The following is a 17,644-nucleotide window of genomic DNA, read 5'->3' on the forward strand; positions in this document are numbered from 1 at the left end:
AAGCCTAGCACTTTATCCACTGAGCCAATAGCTGCCCTTCTTGAGCTACAAGATGCTAAAACATAGCTAGGATAGAATCCATATAGTAGAACAAATACTCAAGACTTCTCCTCTGGGGAATGTCTTTCATTGAAACTACTTACCAATCCAATCAAACAAATATTTATTGGCATAATGGGATAGAGACTTTGGAGACATCAAGACTTGGGTTTGTAATGATTGGAATGACGACACCTACTGGAGACTTACTATAGGAAAGCTCCACCATGAGGAGAATTGCCTCAGAGGGCAAGGCCATGTGGCTTTTCCTTGGCGTCAGGAAGTAACGTTTGCCACCAAGGCTACCAGCCAATCAACTTGAGGAGCCTCCCATTTTCTGGGAGGGGACAGGAAGGAGGAAGGAGGGCCTGCGCAGGGAGCTCTCTCTCTCTTTTTGGTTCCTGACTTGATGGTGGTGGTGGAGGCAGAGGACTTCACAGGAAATTTGAGGAAAGATAGGAATGCCAGGCTGTTGGAATTCTGTTCTCAATCTTTCTCTTTCTATCTTTCAATAAACCCTTAAAAACCTAAACTCGTTTTATCAGTGATTTTAGTCAGTTTCCCCCAAAACTGGGGGAACAGATTAGAACCCACATTTAGAATCTTAAATTACACAGGTTCAAGTCTTACCTCTGACACATAATGGCTGTATGACCCTGGGCAAGTTACCCAACCTCTCAGCATTCAAGGCAACTTTTTTAGGCTCTAAGGTGCAGAGAAGGTGCTGACCTATGTGAGAAGGGGGTTCCTTTTATTTAGAAGTTCCCTCTGACAATGAAATCACAGCTCTAGTCTCTATTCTAGGCTCTGTGTTATGAGCTAGGGATACAAGACAAAAAAAATGCAAAATGGTCCCTGCCCTCAAGGGGCTTATATTCTACTGCTGAATACAGTGAGTAAGCAGATAAGTATAACTTATATTTATGTTGCTGTTTATAAGGCCTCTGGGGCAGGAGTGAGGAAGCTTTTAATTTATTTTTCATGAGGAAAATAAATATGAAATGTCCCCTTTGCCTTCTTTGTAAATGCAAAAGAGGGAACATAAAAATCTAATAAGTAAAATAAATAATTTTAAATATGCTTTAGTTATGGCAATGAATAATAACAGCTAGCATTTATATGACCCCTTGATGTCTGCAAAGCACTTTGTATGTGTTATCTAATTTGAAGGTGGTGAATATACATGAGAGAAGACGGAGGGGTGAAGGAGAGAGAAGTGAGTCAAGAAGAGGTAATCAAGAAAAGGCAACTTGCCTATCAGGGTGTGGGTGATAACATGGCAGGGTTGACCAGGTGAGGCCAAGCTGTCTAAAGCAAAGAGAAGTGTGAGGTACCATAATCCAAGGACACATTCTATGGTGCCTGTGAATCAAAAGGATGTCAAATCTCAGCAGGTAAATCTGGCCCCTCATTGAATCAAAGACCAAGACACTAGAAGTACCCACAGAGAAGAATGAAAGAAAAAAGAGTGAGAAACACTTTACACAGGAAGTCACCCATAAACAGAGAAATCATCATAGGGGGGAAAAAGGAGAGAAAAATAATGAAATCAACTGTGTCTATCTCATGACATGAAATCAACTATGTCTATCTTTGCTACTTAAAACTTTTAAAATCCTATTGTGTTAGCAAGAGGGACATACATGAATTAAACTTCCAATGAAGTCAATATTTTGCACTAATACGTCACAAATGCTTACCCTCATTAAGGGAACTAATGGTCATTTTTCAGTATTTTAAATACTTTTAAGTAATCTAAAGCCATTTTGTAAGTTGATATATGAATTATTTTTAAAAGCACATACCATACAGTTATGATTACTATTGTTTTCTCTGTTCGCACATAGATCTTTCTCAACAATCCAAATCTTAATTGAACTTTTTAAAAAAATCATGAAATATTCTGGCTTTTTGTTTAGAGTATTATAAATATGTTTATAGCTTTTGAATTGATAAATTTATTTCATATGGACAAATATGTATGTATATTCTTTCATTAAACATTTATTTAGCAAAAAAATAAAATAAAATAAAATTCTGTTGTGTTTTTGCAACCACAGGCATGATTAACAGTTATCCAGGTAGGATAGATAGAAATAATCCAAGGAATGAATCTGGCCCATAAACCAATGGTTCCTTATCTTTCTTTCTCTCTCTCTCTCTCTTCCTTCCTTTTTTTCTTTTTTTTCCCCCAGCTCTTTTGTGTGGACATTTCTTCATACCAAACTGTCCAATTAAAGTGCCTTGGTTCACATGCAGTAAACATCTACCACTTTGTGACCTTCATTAAGAAAAATCCTCATTTGCAAACATTCTTATTCGCAGTTTTCCCAACTCAAAGAAGATTCCCTTCACTAACAGGGCCATAGGAGCTCTGACAGGGAAATCGAACCTTCCTCTCAACCACCAACTCCTTGCTTCCCAACAGGCTAGTCAGCAGGAAGCCACTCACCAGAGGAGTGAAGTAACCTCTGTGTGTGTCAGCCACAGCTTTCTTCTTGAACATTAGCTGGTGCCACAGGGGCTTGCAAAGATGTCTGCTGTTCCTCAGACCCCTCACTGAGGGCTATTTTAGGGCTCTCCCCAGGCACTGCTCTACTTTAGTCTAGCATGACAAACTCATCGATAACTCGAGGAATGAAATGCCATCCCCCGAGACAGCTCACAGAGGAGTCTTAATACAAAGTGACTAGTCCCAGGAAGAAGCATGCTTTCAATTGTTGCAACAACATCCAGGCCAGAGCCTGAGAGAAACCACAGGTTTTAGATAGAAAATCTACTCTCATTTCCCTATCTCCAGAAGGAAAGACCAATGCTTCACATGGATGGTAAGAATGACCTCTCGGGGCAGCTAGGTGGCACAGTGGATAGAGCACCGGCCCTGGATTCAAGAGGACCCGAGTTGAAATCCGGTCTCAGACACTTAACACTTACTAGCTGTGTGACCCTGGGAAAGTCACTTAACCCCAATTGCCCTGCAAAAAAACCAAACAAACAAAAAACAATGACCTCTCTTTACATCTCACTGTGTTTGCAGACACACAGGTTAACTCAACAGGTACTGACCAAGTCTGAAACGCCTGTAGCTATGAAAGTCTCCTATTTGGCCCAGGATTCAATTATTTCTTTGTAGCTCTTTGATACGTCAATAATTGCATCTGGTCCCTGTCAAGAGGACAACGAATTCAGGAGCTGAACAAGTGTTCAGCTAGTCCTAAAAGCATCCTCTCAATAGTGAATTTCTGTTTTGGCCATTCATTTTCTCTTTTCTCCCCTGTATTCAAAATGAGGAGAGGACCTTATGATTAGAATTGTCAGGATTACTGGTTATATTTGCATGTAACCAATATGCATATTTAATTCTATTCCTTGGTTGTTATAAGCTTGAGTGACATTCATGCAAATGTGCCAACATCTGAGTAACTAGGTGGGTTTCATATGACTTTTTTTTTTTTTTTAGTCGAAGTCTAGGGCTTTCCTCTGGTACTGGTTAAAAATAGATTTGAGGAATTCCCTAAGTCTGGAGGAAAAGCCAAGAGAAAAGTGACCTACCTCTTTTACTGACTTTAAAAAAAATCTCCTGATACTCTGATTCAGGTGGGGAAAGGGAAAGTAGAGGGGAAATACAACTGGTGGATGTTTAAAAAAAAAGAAGAAGAAAAAGAAGTATACATAAACCATTCCCTAGCAGAGCCTCAATGACCACCTAAGGTCAAGCTAATGAATTGTTTCTATAGACCTCTAGAAGAGGTGGCAGAGTAAAGCAGAAAGAGGGCTGGACTTATCAATAGGAAGACCTAAGTTCAAATCCTACTTCAGATACTTGCTAGAGGGCAGCTAGGTGGCATAGTGGATAGAGTGCTGGGTCTGGAGTCAGGAAGACTCATTTTCCTAAATTCTACCCAGATACTTATAGCTGTGGGCAAGTCACTCAACTTCTGTCTCAGTTTCCCTACCTGTAAGATGGGGACAAATGAAAGCTGAGAGGCTGGCTGTCAGAGACTATCTCTCTTCATCCTGAAGTTGCACTCCAGCCACTCAAAATTCACCCATTTCCAGTACTCTCCACCCACGGCCCTGTCCTCTGATTGGTTGGCTTCTCCCACAGCCTCCAATTAAAGAGGGCACCTAATTCGCAGGGTTGTTGTGAAGAGTGAATGAAATAACACATGTAAAGTGTTTTATAAACTATAAAGCACTTATAATTGTCATCATCATCATCTTCATCATTGTAAAGGTAGTAGAATGCAGTTAGTCTTGAGAGACCTGGGTTCAACCCAGCTGTGTAACTCTGGGAAAGTCACTTAAAACTCTCTGATCCCCAGTTTCCCAATCTGTAAAATGGGATTAATCATCCTTGCATTACCTACCTCCATGGGTACTTTATAAACAGGAGGGTATCATTAACATGGGCGTTATTACTATTGTTGTTGTTGTTACAATTACACAGATCCATTTCTCTCCCTTTGCAGACAGGAAATCAGCATGACTGTGATCATCCTTCAGGTTACAATTGTTTCTGATTTCACCAACATAGTAGCAGAAAAGGGGAGGGGGGGCAGAGTAGACAACCAGGAAATTCTAGTGCTCTTTGAAATCAAGGCTTTTCTTAATGCATGGTCACATTCTAGACCCTTGGATCTAGAGGTCAGAGTTCCCCCAGTCAGAGAATCAGATCTAGTCCAACCTATATATAAACACAAATCCCCCCAACAACAAAACAACCTCTGCTTGAAGATCTTTAGTAATGGAGAACCCCTATTAGTCATTCAACAAAGCATTTTAAAGCAACTAGGTGGCACAGTGGAAAGAGTGTTGGGCCTGGAGTTGGGAAGACCTGAGTTCAAATCTGACCTGACACATGCCAGCTATCTTACCCCTGTTGCCTCAGTTTCCCCATCTGTAAAGTGAACTGTAGAAGGAAATAACAAATCAGTCTAGTACCTTTGCTAAGCAAATCCAAATAGGAGTCACAAAGAATCAGATAGGACTGGAAAATGACTAAACAATGACAACAAAATATGCTGGGCATTTTCCTTTATCCTGTATTTACCTAGTTTGTATTTTTTCCCCTTTATGTTGTCTCCCCTATTACACTGTGGGCTCCTGGAGAGCCAGACTGTCCTTTCTTTCTTTCCCCAACACTTAGCACAAACCCTGGCATACATCAGTTGCTTAATAACTGCTTACTGATTGAATGGGCATAAGAAATGCACATTTAAAAGGACCCTGGCTTCAGGGAGCTCCTGGTCTAATGAGGGAAGATATTGATCAGGGGAGCTAACACTGAAAGAAATGAGTATCAACTGAATATTTATACAAGAAAGGCCTGGGAATGTGGGGTGGGGGAGGGTACAGTTAAGACTGCTTTGAGGATACCTGCTCCTGGGGTAGTTGGGAAGTTATTCCTGACCTCAAGCCTCAATGTGCTTCTTTTGCAACTTCCATCATTGATCCTAATTCTGTCCTCTGGGGCCAAGTAAAAAAAGTCTCATCCCTTTCCATGAGATATCCCTTCAAATCCTTGAAGGAAATTTATTAAAGGCCAACTCAGAAGACTGGTCATTCAATCCAGAAAAATGAAGGCTGAGAGGCTGGAAGAGACTATCTCTCTTCATCCTGAAGCCTCACTCCAACCATTCAAAATTCACCCATTTCCAGTATTCTCTACCCAGGGCCCTGCCCTCTGATTGGCTGGCTTCTCCCACAGCCTCCAGCCAAAGAGGGGGCCCAGGCCAGCTGGTTCTCATCCCACTGTGCACTCCTCTCTCGGGAACCCCTCATCTCAGCCCTCCCCATGTTGGTTTTCTACCTCCTCTTCATCCTTTATTCATCTCCCACTAGGATGTAATCTTGAGGGCGGAGAGCTGCTCTTTCTCCTTGGCTTTGTATTTCCAGTGCTCGGTATAGTGTCTAGAACATAGTAAGCACTACATAAAGGTTTGTTGACTGGTTAGAAACATGATTATAATCTACGGAATCACAAAGAGAATGGTCAAGGCAGAAATGGGCTTGATTAGCAAATTCAGGAAGATGGAGAATTGATGGGATCATCCCCTGAAATTCCTAAAAAGGCAGTTTGGGGACCAAATGAAGGCAGTTAATGGCCACTCATGACACAGGACAGGAAGACCAGAAAACTCATCAGCCCAAGGTAGGCTACAGCCTAAAACTACATAAATCAATTTCAAAAAAGTTCAGATCAATTGAGGAATGTTGGGCTCGGCCCCTTTACATTCCCAACGACGTCTTTGGTTAGAGCTTAAGTCTGTCAAATTGATTTGGATGCTAATAGCCAAGTCATTGCTATAAAACAATGAAAAAAAAAGTTATTTAGAAGTTTTACCCAATTAGCCACCTTGCTGTTTAATGAGCTTGGCTACATGCCAAGTATAACATGCCAACAGAAAAATGTGTATGTGGGGGGGGCGGAGAACACTATTAGATTTGGCGTCAGAGCACCTGGATTCAGAGCCCGGCACTGTTACAACCTGTGTGACCTTGGACAAACGCCCTCCCCTCTCTAGGCTTCTGTTTCCCCATCTGCAAATGAAGAGTGGGACTATATTATCTATCAAGTCACTTTCACCTTTCAAAGCATTAATGGGGGCAGAACAAGCAAGCTTCAACAAGGGGCTTCTCTCAGCTTAGTGAAAGTGCCCAGATATAGAGTTCTCACCTCAGTCAACAGATTCAAACACCTGTAAGAGAAAATTCCCTCTTAACAGCAAGAAACAGTGGTCCTTCAAGGAATTAACAATCAGATCATTCTGAGAAGAGTGAGGTATAGCAACTCTCTCTCTCTCTCTCTCTCTCTCTCTCTCTCTCTCTCTCTCTCTCTCACACACACACACACACACACACACACACACACACACACACTATTTAATTAGAATGTAAGAGGCCCCAATTTTATTTGGAACCCTGATACTAATTGGTTGTGTGACCAGTCAGGCCATTAAACCTCTTTGAACCTCATTTTCCTCATCTGTTAAATGGGACAGTGGTGTATACACAATGACTATGTAAATAGAAAGAACAGCAAAACTGACCACAGTACAATGTTGTTGTTATTTGTCCTGTGTTCAAAGAGGACCATGACATCAGGGTAATGTCATGACTTGCACTAAATTGGATCTTTTTTAAGTGGGGAAGGACTGTGCAAGGTCACCTTTCTTCTCAAGAGTCATCAGGGTCCAGTGGCAAGATATATATCAGGATGACTGGAGATGGTCCCCAATGTTTAAGGCAATTGGGGCCAAGTGACTTTCCCAGGGTCACACAGCTAGTAAGTGTCTGAGGTGAGATGATCACCAAGAGAAAGGAGGAGAAAATGGAGCTCCCTTCTTTGTGAGGGATTGGGGCTGGGGGAACACCATGTGTATTGTCAGATTCAGTGGATGTGTTGGATAGTTTACTGAATTGCATTTTTCCACCCTCTCTTTGTTAATTATTTGTTCCAAGGGATAGTTTGCTGGGTAGGAGAAAAGAAATATGTTGGGAAAGGGTGACAGAAAATATATTAAAAATTTCAGAAAAAATGTCAATATGATAATGGCATCTGCCCTATTTCCTCACAGGGTCACTATAAGGTCCCCTAACAAGGATAAAGGTCTATTATTACTGTTCCCCTTTTTCTAGAAAGACTCTGGTGTTTCTAAGAATGGAGTTAGCCTTTGGATTCCCATGTATTCTTATAGGATTGAGACCTCAAACACACCTTAAAGATCAACTGGTTGAAACCTCTGTTACTACAGATGATGAGACTGAGGGCCAGAGAGGTTAAATAATTTGCCCAAGTTTACACAGGTCTTACAGTAGCAGAGTCAGGATTGGAAGCCAAGGTCTTCTGATTCTGGTCAGTTAGGTGGCGCCAATGGATAAAGTGTTGGGTCTGGAGTCAGGAAGGCTCTTCTTCCTGAGTTCAAATCCAGCCTCAAACACTTACTAGCTGCGTGATCCTGGACAAGTCACTTACCCCATTTGCCTCAGTTTTCCTCATCTGTCAAATGAGCTAGAGAAGGAAATGGCAATGGCAAACCACCAAGAAAACCCCAAATGGGATCACAGTCTGACACAACTGAAAACGACTGAACAGTTTTTTTATTCTAAACCTAGTCCTCTCTTTCCACTCTAACACCCCACTTGATAATACTCCCCCATCTCCCAAATCACAGACAGTATTGTCCTGAACAACCAATGAAATAAGGGCTATAAAAGAGCTTGGGAAAGGGCTTCAAGAGGTCAAGTTCCCACAGTTTCCCCCTGCCCTCCACCATGATTCACCTCTTGTCCACTGTCTCCAAGTTTGCAGTCATTTTCAGATATTGATTCTCCTTCTGTTCTTCCATGGTGGCTGAAATGAAAGCAAGTTCTCCAAAGAGACTCACCAGCCTGGACAGGCGAGCAATACTGCTAAATGCAAGGAAGCCAAACCGTTCTTCCTCCAAAGGACCACCTGTGGGAAGACTGGGAGCATTAGTGAGCAAGAACAGGATAAAAAGAACAGACAACTAACCAGGGGGTTCCATTGCCAGGGCTCCTGGGTAAAGCCAGGGAAAGAATGTTTAGAAGGCAGTGTTCTTATCAACTCCTTGGTCACAGAATTTGCTGGATATTTCAGGTTATTCATTCCTCTGTTTTTCAGTTTTCTCATATGTATATAGCTACTTATAATAGTTAATATTTGTGTACATAGCCCTTGAAGGTTTACAAAGTGCTTTATATGCATGATCTCATTTGATCATTAAAACAACTCTGTGAGATAGGTATTACTATTATCTCCATTTTACAGATGAGGAAACTAAGGTACAAAGAGTTTAACTGCAAGCAAATAGCTGCATAAACAAGGTGTGTGTGTGTGTGTGTGTGTGTGTGTGTGTGTGTGTGTGTGTGTGTGTGTGTGTGTGTGTACACTGTGCATTAAGGAGACCCAATGCAGAATGCAGGATCTGAGTCTAGAAGGAAGCCAGGAGGCAGAGATGAGGGGGTGGAGCATTCCAGGCAAGGGGCAGCCAGCCAATGAAAAGACACTTTAGTGGGAGCAGCCACAGAACCAATGTGTTTGTGATGTGCCAGCCGTTTGTTAAACTGATTTGGGCATAGTTAAAATCAGCAGTACCATAATGGGGTTTCACATAAGATTGTAGTCCTTGCTTTGTATACCTATATGACTGTGTTTCTCGGGATGGCTATTAAGCTTAAAAGAATTAAGGAAGAAAGGGGCAGCTAGGTGGCACAGTGGATAAAGCACCAGCCCTGGATTCAGGAGGACCTGAGTTCAAATCCAGCCTCAGACACTTGACACTTACTAGCTGTGTGACCCTGGGCAAGTCACTTAGCCCTCATTGCCCTGAAAAAAAAAAGGATTAAGGAAGAAACAAAAAAAGAAAAGAAACAAACCTGTAAAGTAAACGGATCCTTCCAACAGCTGTTTCCCAGCCACTTCATTTTTCAAGAAAGCATAGTCTTCCGTCAGGAGCTCAATGTGCTCCTCATGTAGGATTTTTCCTGTCCAGGAAACACAAGGGGTCAAAGTGAGGGAGCCCGAAGTCTACAGCATTTTCTCTGGGAAAGAACAGGTGTGATGGAGGACAGTTTAATGTAAGGGACAATGATTGGCAGGTATATACAAGAGGTGGGAGAGGAGGAATCAGGAAGAATGAGCATTTGTGGCTGCGGCCCAAAGAGTTGGAAGGTTCTGTCATATGACCAAAAGGTTTTCCAGGCAGGAAAGATAGGCAAGGCAGAATGTTCATCGTCACTAGGAAGGATGAGATGCACTGGATTCCTAAAAATAGGGGGAAATTATACCATACAAGTTTCTACACTGCAGACCAGAAACTTTTCACACCATCAGTAGACTGTTTCAGGATCACAGAGCTTGAAGGGTCTTCAGACATCCAATCACTCATTTTATAGACGTGGAATTGTGAATCATTCTGGTTAAGTGACCTGACTAAGGTCACACCACTAGTAAGGGTCAGAGGTGGGATTCAAACTCAGGTTCCAGGGGGCAGCTAGGTGGTGCAGTGGATAAAGCACTGGCCTTGAATTCAGGAGTACCTGAGTTCAAATCCAGCCTCAGACACTTAACATTTACTAGCTGTGTGACTCTGGGCAAGTCACTTAACCCTCATTGCCGTGCAAAAAAAAAAAACAAAACCAAAATAAATAAATAAATAAATAAAACTCAGTTTCCCTGGTTTTCAAAACAGTATACTTTGTACTATATGACACAGCTAGAGTAGTAATTTTTTTTTTTTTTTGGCAGGGCAATGAGGGTTAAGTGACTTGCACGGAGTCACATAGCTAGTAAGTATCAAGTGTCTAAGGCTAGATTTGAACTCAGGTCCTCCTGAATCCAGGGCTAGGGCTTTATTCACTGTGCCACCTAGCTGTACCTAGAGTAGAATTGGTTATTTATAATTTCAGTAAAATATACTATCCATAATTAATTAATGCCCTAATTAGGGCAAGTCACTTACCTAGCCTGTGCTTCAGTTTCCTCAACTGTCAAATGGGTATAACTAATACTCTCCTGGATTACCTTACAGGATTGTTTATGTGAGGATCAAGTGATAAGAAGAAAAAGAAAGAAGGAAGGAAAGAAAGAAAGAAAGATAGGAAGAAAAATAGGAAGGAAGAAAGAAAAGGGAAGGAAGAAAGGCAGGAAAGGAGGGGAGGGAGAGATGGGAAAAAGGAAAGGAGGGAGAGAGGGAAGAAGGAAGGAAGGACTTATTAATCTGGGCACTGCGAAGTGCTTTACAATTACTGTTTTATTATTTAATTATATTTATGGTTTAATTATAAATGATTTAAATAATATAATTTAGTTATATGAATTATTATTTTATTATTACAAAGTACTTTCCTTGAAACAATCCTGTGAGCGTGGTAGGAACACATAGTATTATTTCCACTTTAGAGATGAGAAAACTGAGGCAGAGAGAGGCAATAGGACTTAGAGTCACACAGCTCTTTTTTCTTTTCTTTTCTTTTTTTTTTTTTTGAGGGGCAATGACGGTTAAGTGCCTTGCCCAGGGTCACACAGCTAGTAAGTGTCAAGTGTCTGAGGCTGGATTTGAACTTAGGTCCTCCTGAATCTAGGGCCGGTGCTTAATCCACTGTGCTACCTAGCTTCCCCCACACACAGTTTTTAAACGTTGGATGTAGGGCTCAGAACTCCTGGTCTGGTCCTTTTTTTCCAGGAGCTGCCAAGTGTCTGATGTTCACCTGCACAGAACTCGGTCACCAGTTTTCTACGTCTGGACATCCAGAACGTGCACAGTAGGAGACTTCAAAGTACCTGCTGCAAACACAGAGGACGGGAATATTCTCCTAAATGCAGAGGCCCCTTCGCAATCCATAAACAAGCAACTAAGTAAACACTGATCACTACCAGACACAGCTGAATCCCGGGAGAGTCAGTGGCGACCTGGGCCCTAAGTGAGCCATCAGCTCCAGTCCTGGGCTAACAGGCAACAGCTGCATCTCTTACAGGGGAAAATAAAAAGAGCATCTTAGAGCCCCGCACCTTGTGACCTGCCATCGCTGCCAATTAGGGAGCTCAAGGCTGACGAGACTGAGAAAAAGCCCCAGATCCCGAGAAGCTTGAGGTAGCTCGCGTGCCTCTGGGGACTTGCTAGCACAACTGCGGAGACTGTGGAAGGTCCTCATTCCAATCTGACTGAGGTAATAGGCAAACATTTAAGGCAAATACAGGCCAGAACCCTGCTTCTTGATACCTGTAACCTTAGATCTCACTTCTCGGGCCTCAGTTTCCTCATTTGTAAAATAAGTGGGTTGGGCTAGATGGCTTTTAAGAGCTCTCCACTTCTAAATGTATGTCATAGTATATTTTCATGTGCAAATTATCAGCCCCCAAACTAATCCCTGATACACTGTGGGGGAAAAATTTTATAAGGCATGCCTGAATTAAGTATGACAAAGTAGACTTAGTGCTAGAATCACCCGTTAATAGGATCATAGGTTTAGAGCTGGAAGGGACCTTAGAGACCATTTAGCCCAGCCCCCTCCCCCCATTTTACAGATGAGGAAATTGAGGCCCAGAGAATTTAAGGGACTTCAAGGTTACATGGTTTGGAGGGGGTAGAACCAGGTCTGGAACCCAAGTTCTCTAGTTACTTGCCAAGCTCTTTCCATTCTACCAGGCTGAGCTCAAGGGCATCTTGTCCAAAGTCTCAGTTCACAGAAAGGACACAAAAGTCCAAGATGGAGAAATGACCTGTCTAAGGTCATACAGGTCAAGTTAATGTGCAAACCTAAGTTACCAGACTCCAGTCCAGGACTCTTCATGACCTTGTATTTTTTTTTTAATGTTTTTAGAACAAGGATTCAAATAGATGTAAACATTTTAAAATTATACGATATGCTCTGTATTTATATGCAGAGACTGCTACAGTCCTCTAAGCACATCTGGGCTTCAGGCACCAATCAGAGAATAATCCAAAGGGGCACTCCAGCCACGGGGCTGCTGGTCACACAGGGGTCTATCTGCTCAGCTGTTCCTTCATAGAAAAGCCTGCCAGAGAAGCAGCCTCACCAAGGAAAGATGGCAATGAAGCACAGGCACACACAGACACATACCAAACCCTCAATGAGCCTTCGTTTCCTTCATTGCTTCACAAAAGGCAAATCATTAACAACAACAACAACAAAATTCATCAATATTAGGGAGGGATTCCCAAAAAGGCAAATGATTCCAAGTGGTAAAGAGCTGAGTAGAGTACAGGGAAAAAAGGGGGGGGCAGCTAGGTGGCACAGTGGATAGTGCACTGACCCTGGATTCAGGAGGACCTGAGTTCAAATCCAGCCTCAGACACTCAACACTTACTAGCTGTGTGACCCTGGGCAAGTCACTTAACCCCAATTGCCTCACCAGAAAAAAAAAATGTTTTTAAAATAAGAGTACAGGGTGAGGTATCCAGGTCCTTCTAGCTCTAGATTGACTGTCACTTATTAGCTGTGTGTCCTAAGGGAAGTCATTTACCCACCCTGTGCTTCAGTTTCCTCATCTGTTAAATGGGTATAACTAATTCCTTTCTGGTCTACCTTATAGGATTGTTTATGTGAGGATCAAGTGATAAGAGGAAGAAGAAAGAAGGAAGGAAAGAAGGAAGGAAGGAGGAAAGGAAGATAGGAAGAAAAAGAATAAGGAAGGAAGAAAGGTAGGAAAGGAGGGAGGGAGAGAAGGAAAAAAGGAAAGGAGGGAAGGAGGGAAGAAGGAAGGAATGACTTTTTAAGTCCTTATTATATGCTACGCACTGTGCTAAGGGCTTTATAATTATTATCTCATTTGATCCTCACAACAACCCTGGGAAATAGGTGCTATCATGATCTCCACTTTACAGATGAGGAAACTGAGGCAAACTAAGGTTAAGTGACTTGCCCAGCATCACACAGCTAGTAAGTGTCTGAGGCTGGATTTGAACTCAAGTCTTCTTGACTCCAAACCCAGCATTTTATTCTCTGAACTTCTTAAGCTGTATTACTAATAATGCTAACTATTATTATTATAGCATTTATTTAATGCTCTATGGCTTATAAAATTTATAATGCACATTTGATATGCACGACAGATCTATAAGAAGGTACTATTCTTATCTCTATTTACAGATGCGGAAACTAAGGTTGACTTGCTCAGAGTTATACAGATGAGTAAGTGTTGGAGGCAAGATTTGAACCCGGGTCTTCCTGATTTCAGGTCCAGCATTCTTTTCACTGGGTCACCTAGCTGCCTTGGTAAACACTTGGAAGCTTTTGAAAAGTTCAAATTGTCACACAATAGCCAGCTGTCATTCATTCTATGTCCTGCCGTCAGTAGACATTCAGGGAGGGACTTAGATTCTGTCTACCCTTAGCTCCACCCCTAGGCCATGAGAAACAAAACAACTTCCCAAACGACGGCCGGGAAACACAGCAAGATCATCAACCACCAAAGAAAGACTCAGTTTAGGGGAAAATGGGATTTTGAACTGGAAAGGCTCTTAGTACTAATTGGATAATGTTGCTATTACTGTGTACAATGTTCTCTTGTCAACCATCCCCCCCCCTTTTTTTAAAATGAGGCAATTGGGGTTAAGTGACTTGCCCAGGGTCACACAGCTAGTAAGTGTTAAGTGTCTGAGGCCAGATTTGAACTCAAGTACTCCTGATTCCAGGGCTGGTGCTCTATCCACTGCACCACCTAGCTGCCCCTCTGGTGGAGATTATTAACATCACTGTAAAACCAAGGTAAGATAGCAAGCCTCAAGACATAATTTAGAAAGGTATTTTTCTAGTCCCACAGACAAAATTTTAGTGAGAGGGTTTGATATCCAACACATCAAGAATAGTCATCACCTAAATGATCAAAAGATATGAACAGGCAGCTTTCGGACAGAAATCAAAGCTATCTTTAGTTATATGAAAAAAAATGCTCTAAATCCTAGCTTCTTAAACTGTGGGTAGCAACCCCATAGCAGGTTGCATAACTGAATGTGATCTTGGAGACAGTAAATGGTTATGTATACCTATAAACTCCAGGTCATGTAAAAATTCCTCAAGTAAAAAGAGGTCGTGAATGGAAAAAGTTTAAGAAGTCCTGCTTTAAATCACCATTGATTAGAGAAATGAAAATTATAATAACTCTGAGGTACTATCTCACATCCATCAGATTGACTAATATGACAAAAAAGGAAAATGTTGAATGTTGGAAGGGATGTGGGAAAACTGGGACACTAATGTACTGTTGGTGGAATTGTGAACTGATCCAACCATTCTGGAGAACAATTTAGAACTATGCCCAAAGGGCTAAAAAAACTGTGGATACTCTTTGATCCAGCAATACCACTTCTAGGTTTATATCCCAAAGACATAAAAAAAGGGAAAAGGACCTATTTGGGTTTTTTTAAAGGACCTATTTGTACAAAAATATTATAGCAGCTCTTTTTGTGGTGGCTAAGAATTAGAAATCAAAAGGATGCCCATCAATTGGCAAATGGCTAAACAAGCTATGATATATGATTGTAATGGAATATTGTTGTGCTATAAGAGATGACAAGCAGGATCATTTCAGAAAAACCTGGAAAGACTTTCATGAACTGATGCAAAGTGAAGTGAGCAGAACCAGGAGAACATTGTACACAGGAACAGCACTATCATTCAGTGAAGAACTGTGAATGACTTAGCTATTCTCAGTAATACAATGATCCAAGACAATCCCAAAGGACTCATGATAAAAAAATGCTATCTTCCTCCAGAGAAAGAACTGATATTGCTTTAATAGAAACTAAAGCAAACTATTTTTCACTTTCTTTCATTCTTTTTTTATTCAAGCTTTCTTGTACAAAATGACTAATATGGAAATGTTTTACCTGATTGCTTACTATCTCAGGGAGGGGAAAGAGGGGGTAGTGATGAAAAGATAGAATTTGGAACTTAAAAACTTTATTTTTAAAATGTTTTAAATTATTATATAATATCCATATTTACATATAAATATATTATTATTTTTTAAAAAGACTAGCCATCACCTTTCTCCTCTGCTATCTTCCAGAGCTCCTGGGCCGATGCCAGAGATAAAGCCATTGGATATTCCACAAGGACATGTTTGCCAGCATTGAGAAACAGCCTTTGGAATAAGAGAGACAAACACAGAAATGAAACTTCAACAAAGTTTCCAAAATTCCAAACACAGAAAGCTATGGACAGTAGGTGTCTTTTGTGAGTCTGTGTGAGTGTGTGTACATGTGTGAGTATGTATGTGTGAGTGTGAGTGAGTGCATGCATGTTCATGTGTGTGTGTGTGTGTGTGTGTGTGTGTGTGTATGTGTGTGTGTGTGTGTGTAGGAGACTACAGGGGAAAAAAGAAAACAAAACTAGAAAACAAGATACAAAGAGAAACAATCTTCCAAAGATCTTCTTTCCCCACTAATGACGATAGTACTCTGGAGGTCCCATTCTGTTGCTAAATCAATTCAATTCAATTCAAGGAGCACTTCTTTTAAAAAAAATAATAAAACATTTTTATTTAAAGTTTTGAATTCCAAATTTTATCCTTCCTTCCCACCACCCTTTCAGGCTGTAAGCAATCAGATATAGGTTATACATGTGTGATGATGTAAAACATTACCATATTAGTCATTTTGTATAAGAAAACTATTAAGAGAAAGAAATGAAAGAAAGTGAAAAATAGCCTGCTTCAGTCTGTGTTCAATCAATATCACTTCTTTCTCTGGAGGTGGGTGGTATGCTTCATCATCAGTCCTTTGGGATTGTCTTGGATCATTGTATTGCTAAGAATAGTTAAGACATTCACAGTTCTTCATCAAACAATATTGTTCTTACTGTGCACAATGTTCAAGGAGCACTTCTGAAGGACCTATCAGTGAGCTAGAGATTAGTGAAAAGGGCAAGGAACTAAGTATCAGTAAGGCTGGCTTTGAATCCCGTCTCCTGACACTAGCTGGATGAATATGAACAAATCACTTAATGTCTCTGAAAATGTTCTCTCACCTATAAAACGATGCTAATAATACAGGTATCACTTCCTACCCCATGTGGGTATCAAATGAGATGAAGTAAGCAAAGCACTGTAGAAATGTCAGCTATTAATTATGATAATGATGATATGCAGATTACTGTGCTGGGTGCTGGGGGAGATACAAAGTTTAGATACGATAGAGTTTCTTCCTTCATGATGGTGCTTCCCAAGGGATGTGACATGCACAGATCAAAGGAACGCAGAATTTAGAGCATGAAAGGACATTACAGATCATTTAGTCTAACACCCCACCCCTACTTTATAGAGAGGGAAACTGACACCCACTGGTATTAGATGCTTTATGCTTAGCATAGTACCTGGCAAATAGTTGGCACTTAATAAATGTTTATTGATTTATTGGCTTACCTAAGTTCACCCACCAAATGAGTGGTAGAGATGGGAATTGAACCCGGGTGGTACAGTGGATAGAGCAGTAGACTTGGAATCAGAAAGGCTCATCTTCATGAGTTCAAATCTGACTTCAGACACTTATAAGTACTATAAGCCTGGGCAAGTCACTCAACTCCGTCTGCCTCAGTTTTCTCATCTGTCAAATGAGCTGGAGACGGGAATGGCAAACTGTTCCAATCTCTTTGCCAGGAGGTCACCAAGAGTCAGACCCAACTGAACATCAACAAAGCCATGACTCCAAATTCAGGGTTTTTTTCAAGTATGACAAATTATGATGTATGATAAGAGCATTAGAAAGGTACAAAACACAGGGGTTTGTGAGATCTGGGTGTGAAGGGAGGAGTAGAGAAGGATGTTCATGTCTTGGGGTATCAGGAACAACTTCCTGGATGAGCTGTCATTGGGATTGGTTTTTAAAGGTTGGAGAGGAATTCTAAAAGGCAAAGAGGGGAAGACATATCATTCAGCATCAGTAAGAACTAGGTCGGAAGGCAGGAAAGTGTGAAGCAAGTTGGCCAATTTGGGTGCTGCCTACAGCACTTAGAAGAGAATAGTATGAGATGGGCTGGGAGGTTAGTATGGTACCAGGTAATGGAGGGCCTTCCATGACAGGCATAGGAGATGGAACTTTCCTGGGGAATCAAAGAA

The 17,644-nt window shown here is 41.2% G+C and overlaps 1 protein-coding gene across 2 annotated transcripts in view; it reads right to left on the minus strand.

Moving 5' to 3' along the window:
• BLVRA (biliverdin reductase A) overlaps nucleotides 1-17,644 on the minus strand; it is a 53,733-nt gene that overhangs the window by 1,670 nt on the left and 34,419 nt on the right. For both annotated transcript variants that reach the window (XM_043975358.1, XM_043975357.1), the window contains 3 exons: nucleotides 15,576-15,673; nucleotides 9,442-9,549; nucleotides 8,326-8,497 (listed from right to left, as the gene is read on the minus strand). In XM_043975358.1, the coding sequence (XP_043831293.1) occupies nucleotides 8,326-8,497; nucleotides 9,442-9,549; nucleotides 15,576-15,673 (378 nt within the window). The remainder of the gene's footprint in view (nucleotides 1-8,325; nucleotides 8,498-9,441; nucleotides 9,550-15,575; nucleotides 15,674-17,644) is intronic.

This window comes from Dromiciops gliroides, chromosome 1 (genome assembly GCF_019393635.1).
Source record: "Dromiciops gliroides isolate mDroGli1 chromosome 1, mDroGli1.pri, whole genome shotgun sequence".
Classification (NCBI taxonomy): domain Eukaryota; kingdom Metazoa; phylum Chordata; class Mammalia; order Microbiotheria; family Microbiotheriidae; genus Dromiciops; species Dromiciops gliroides.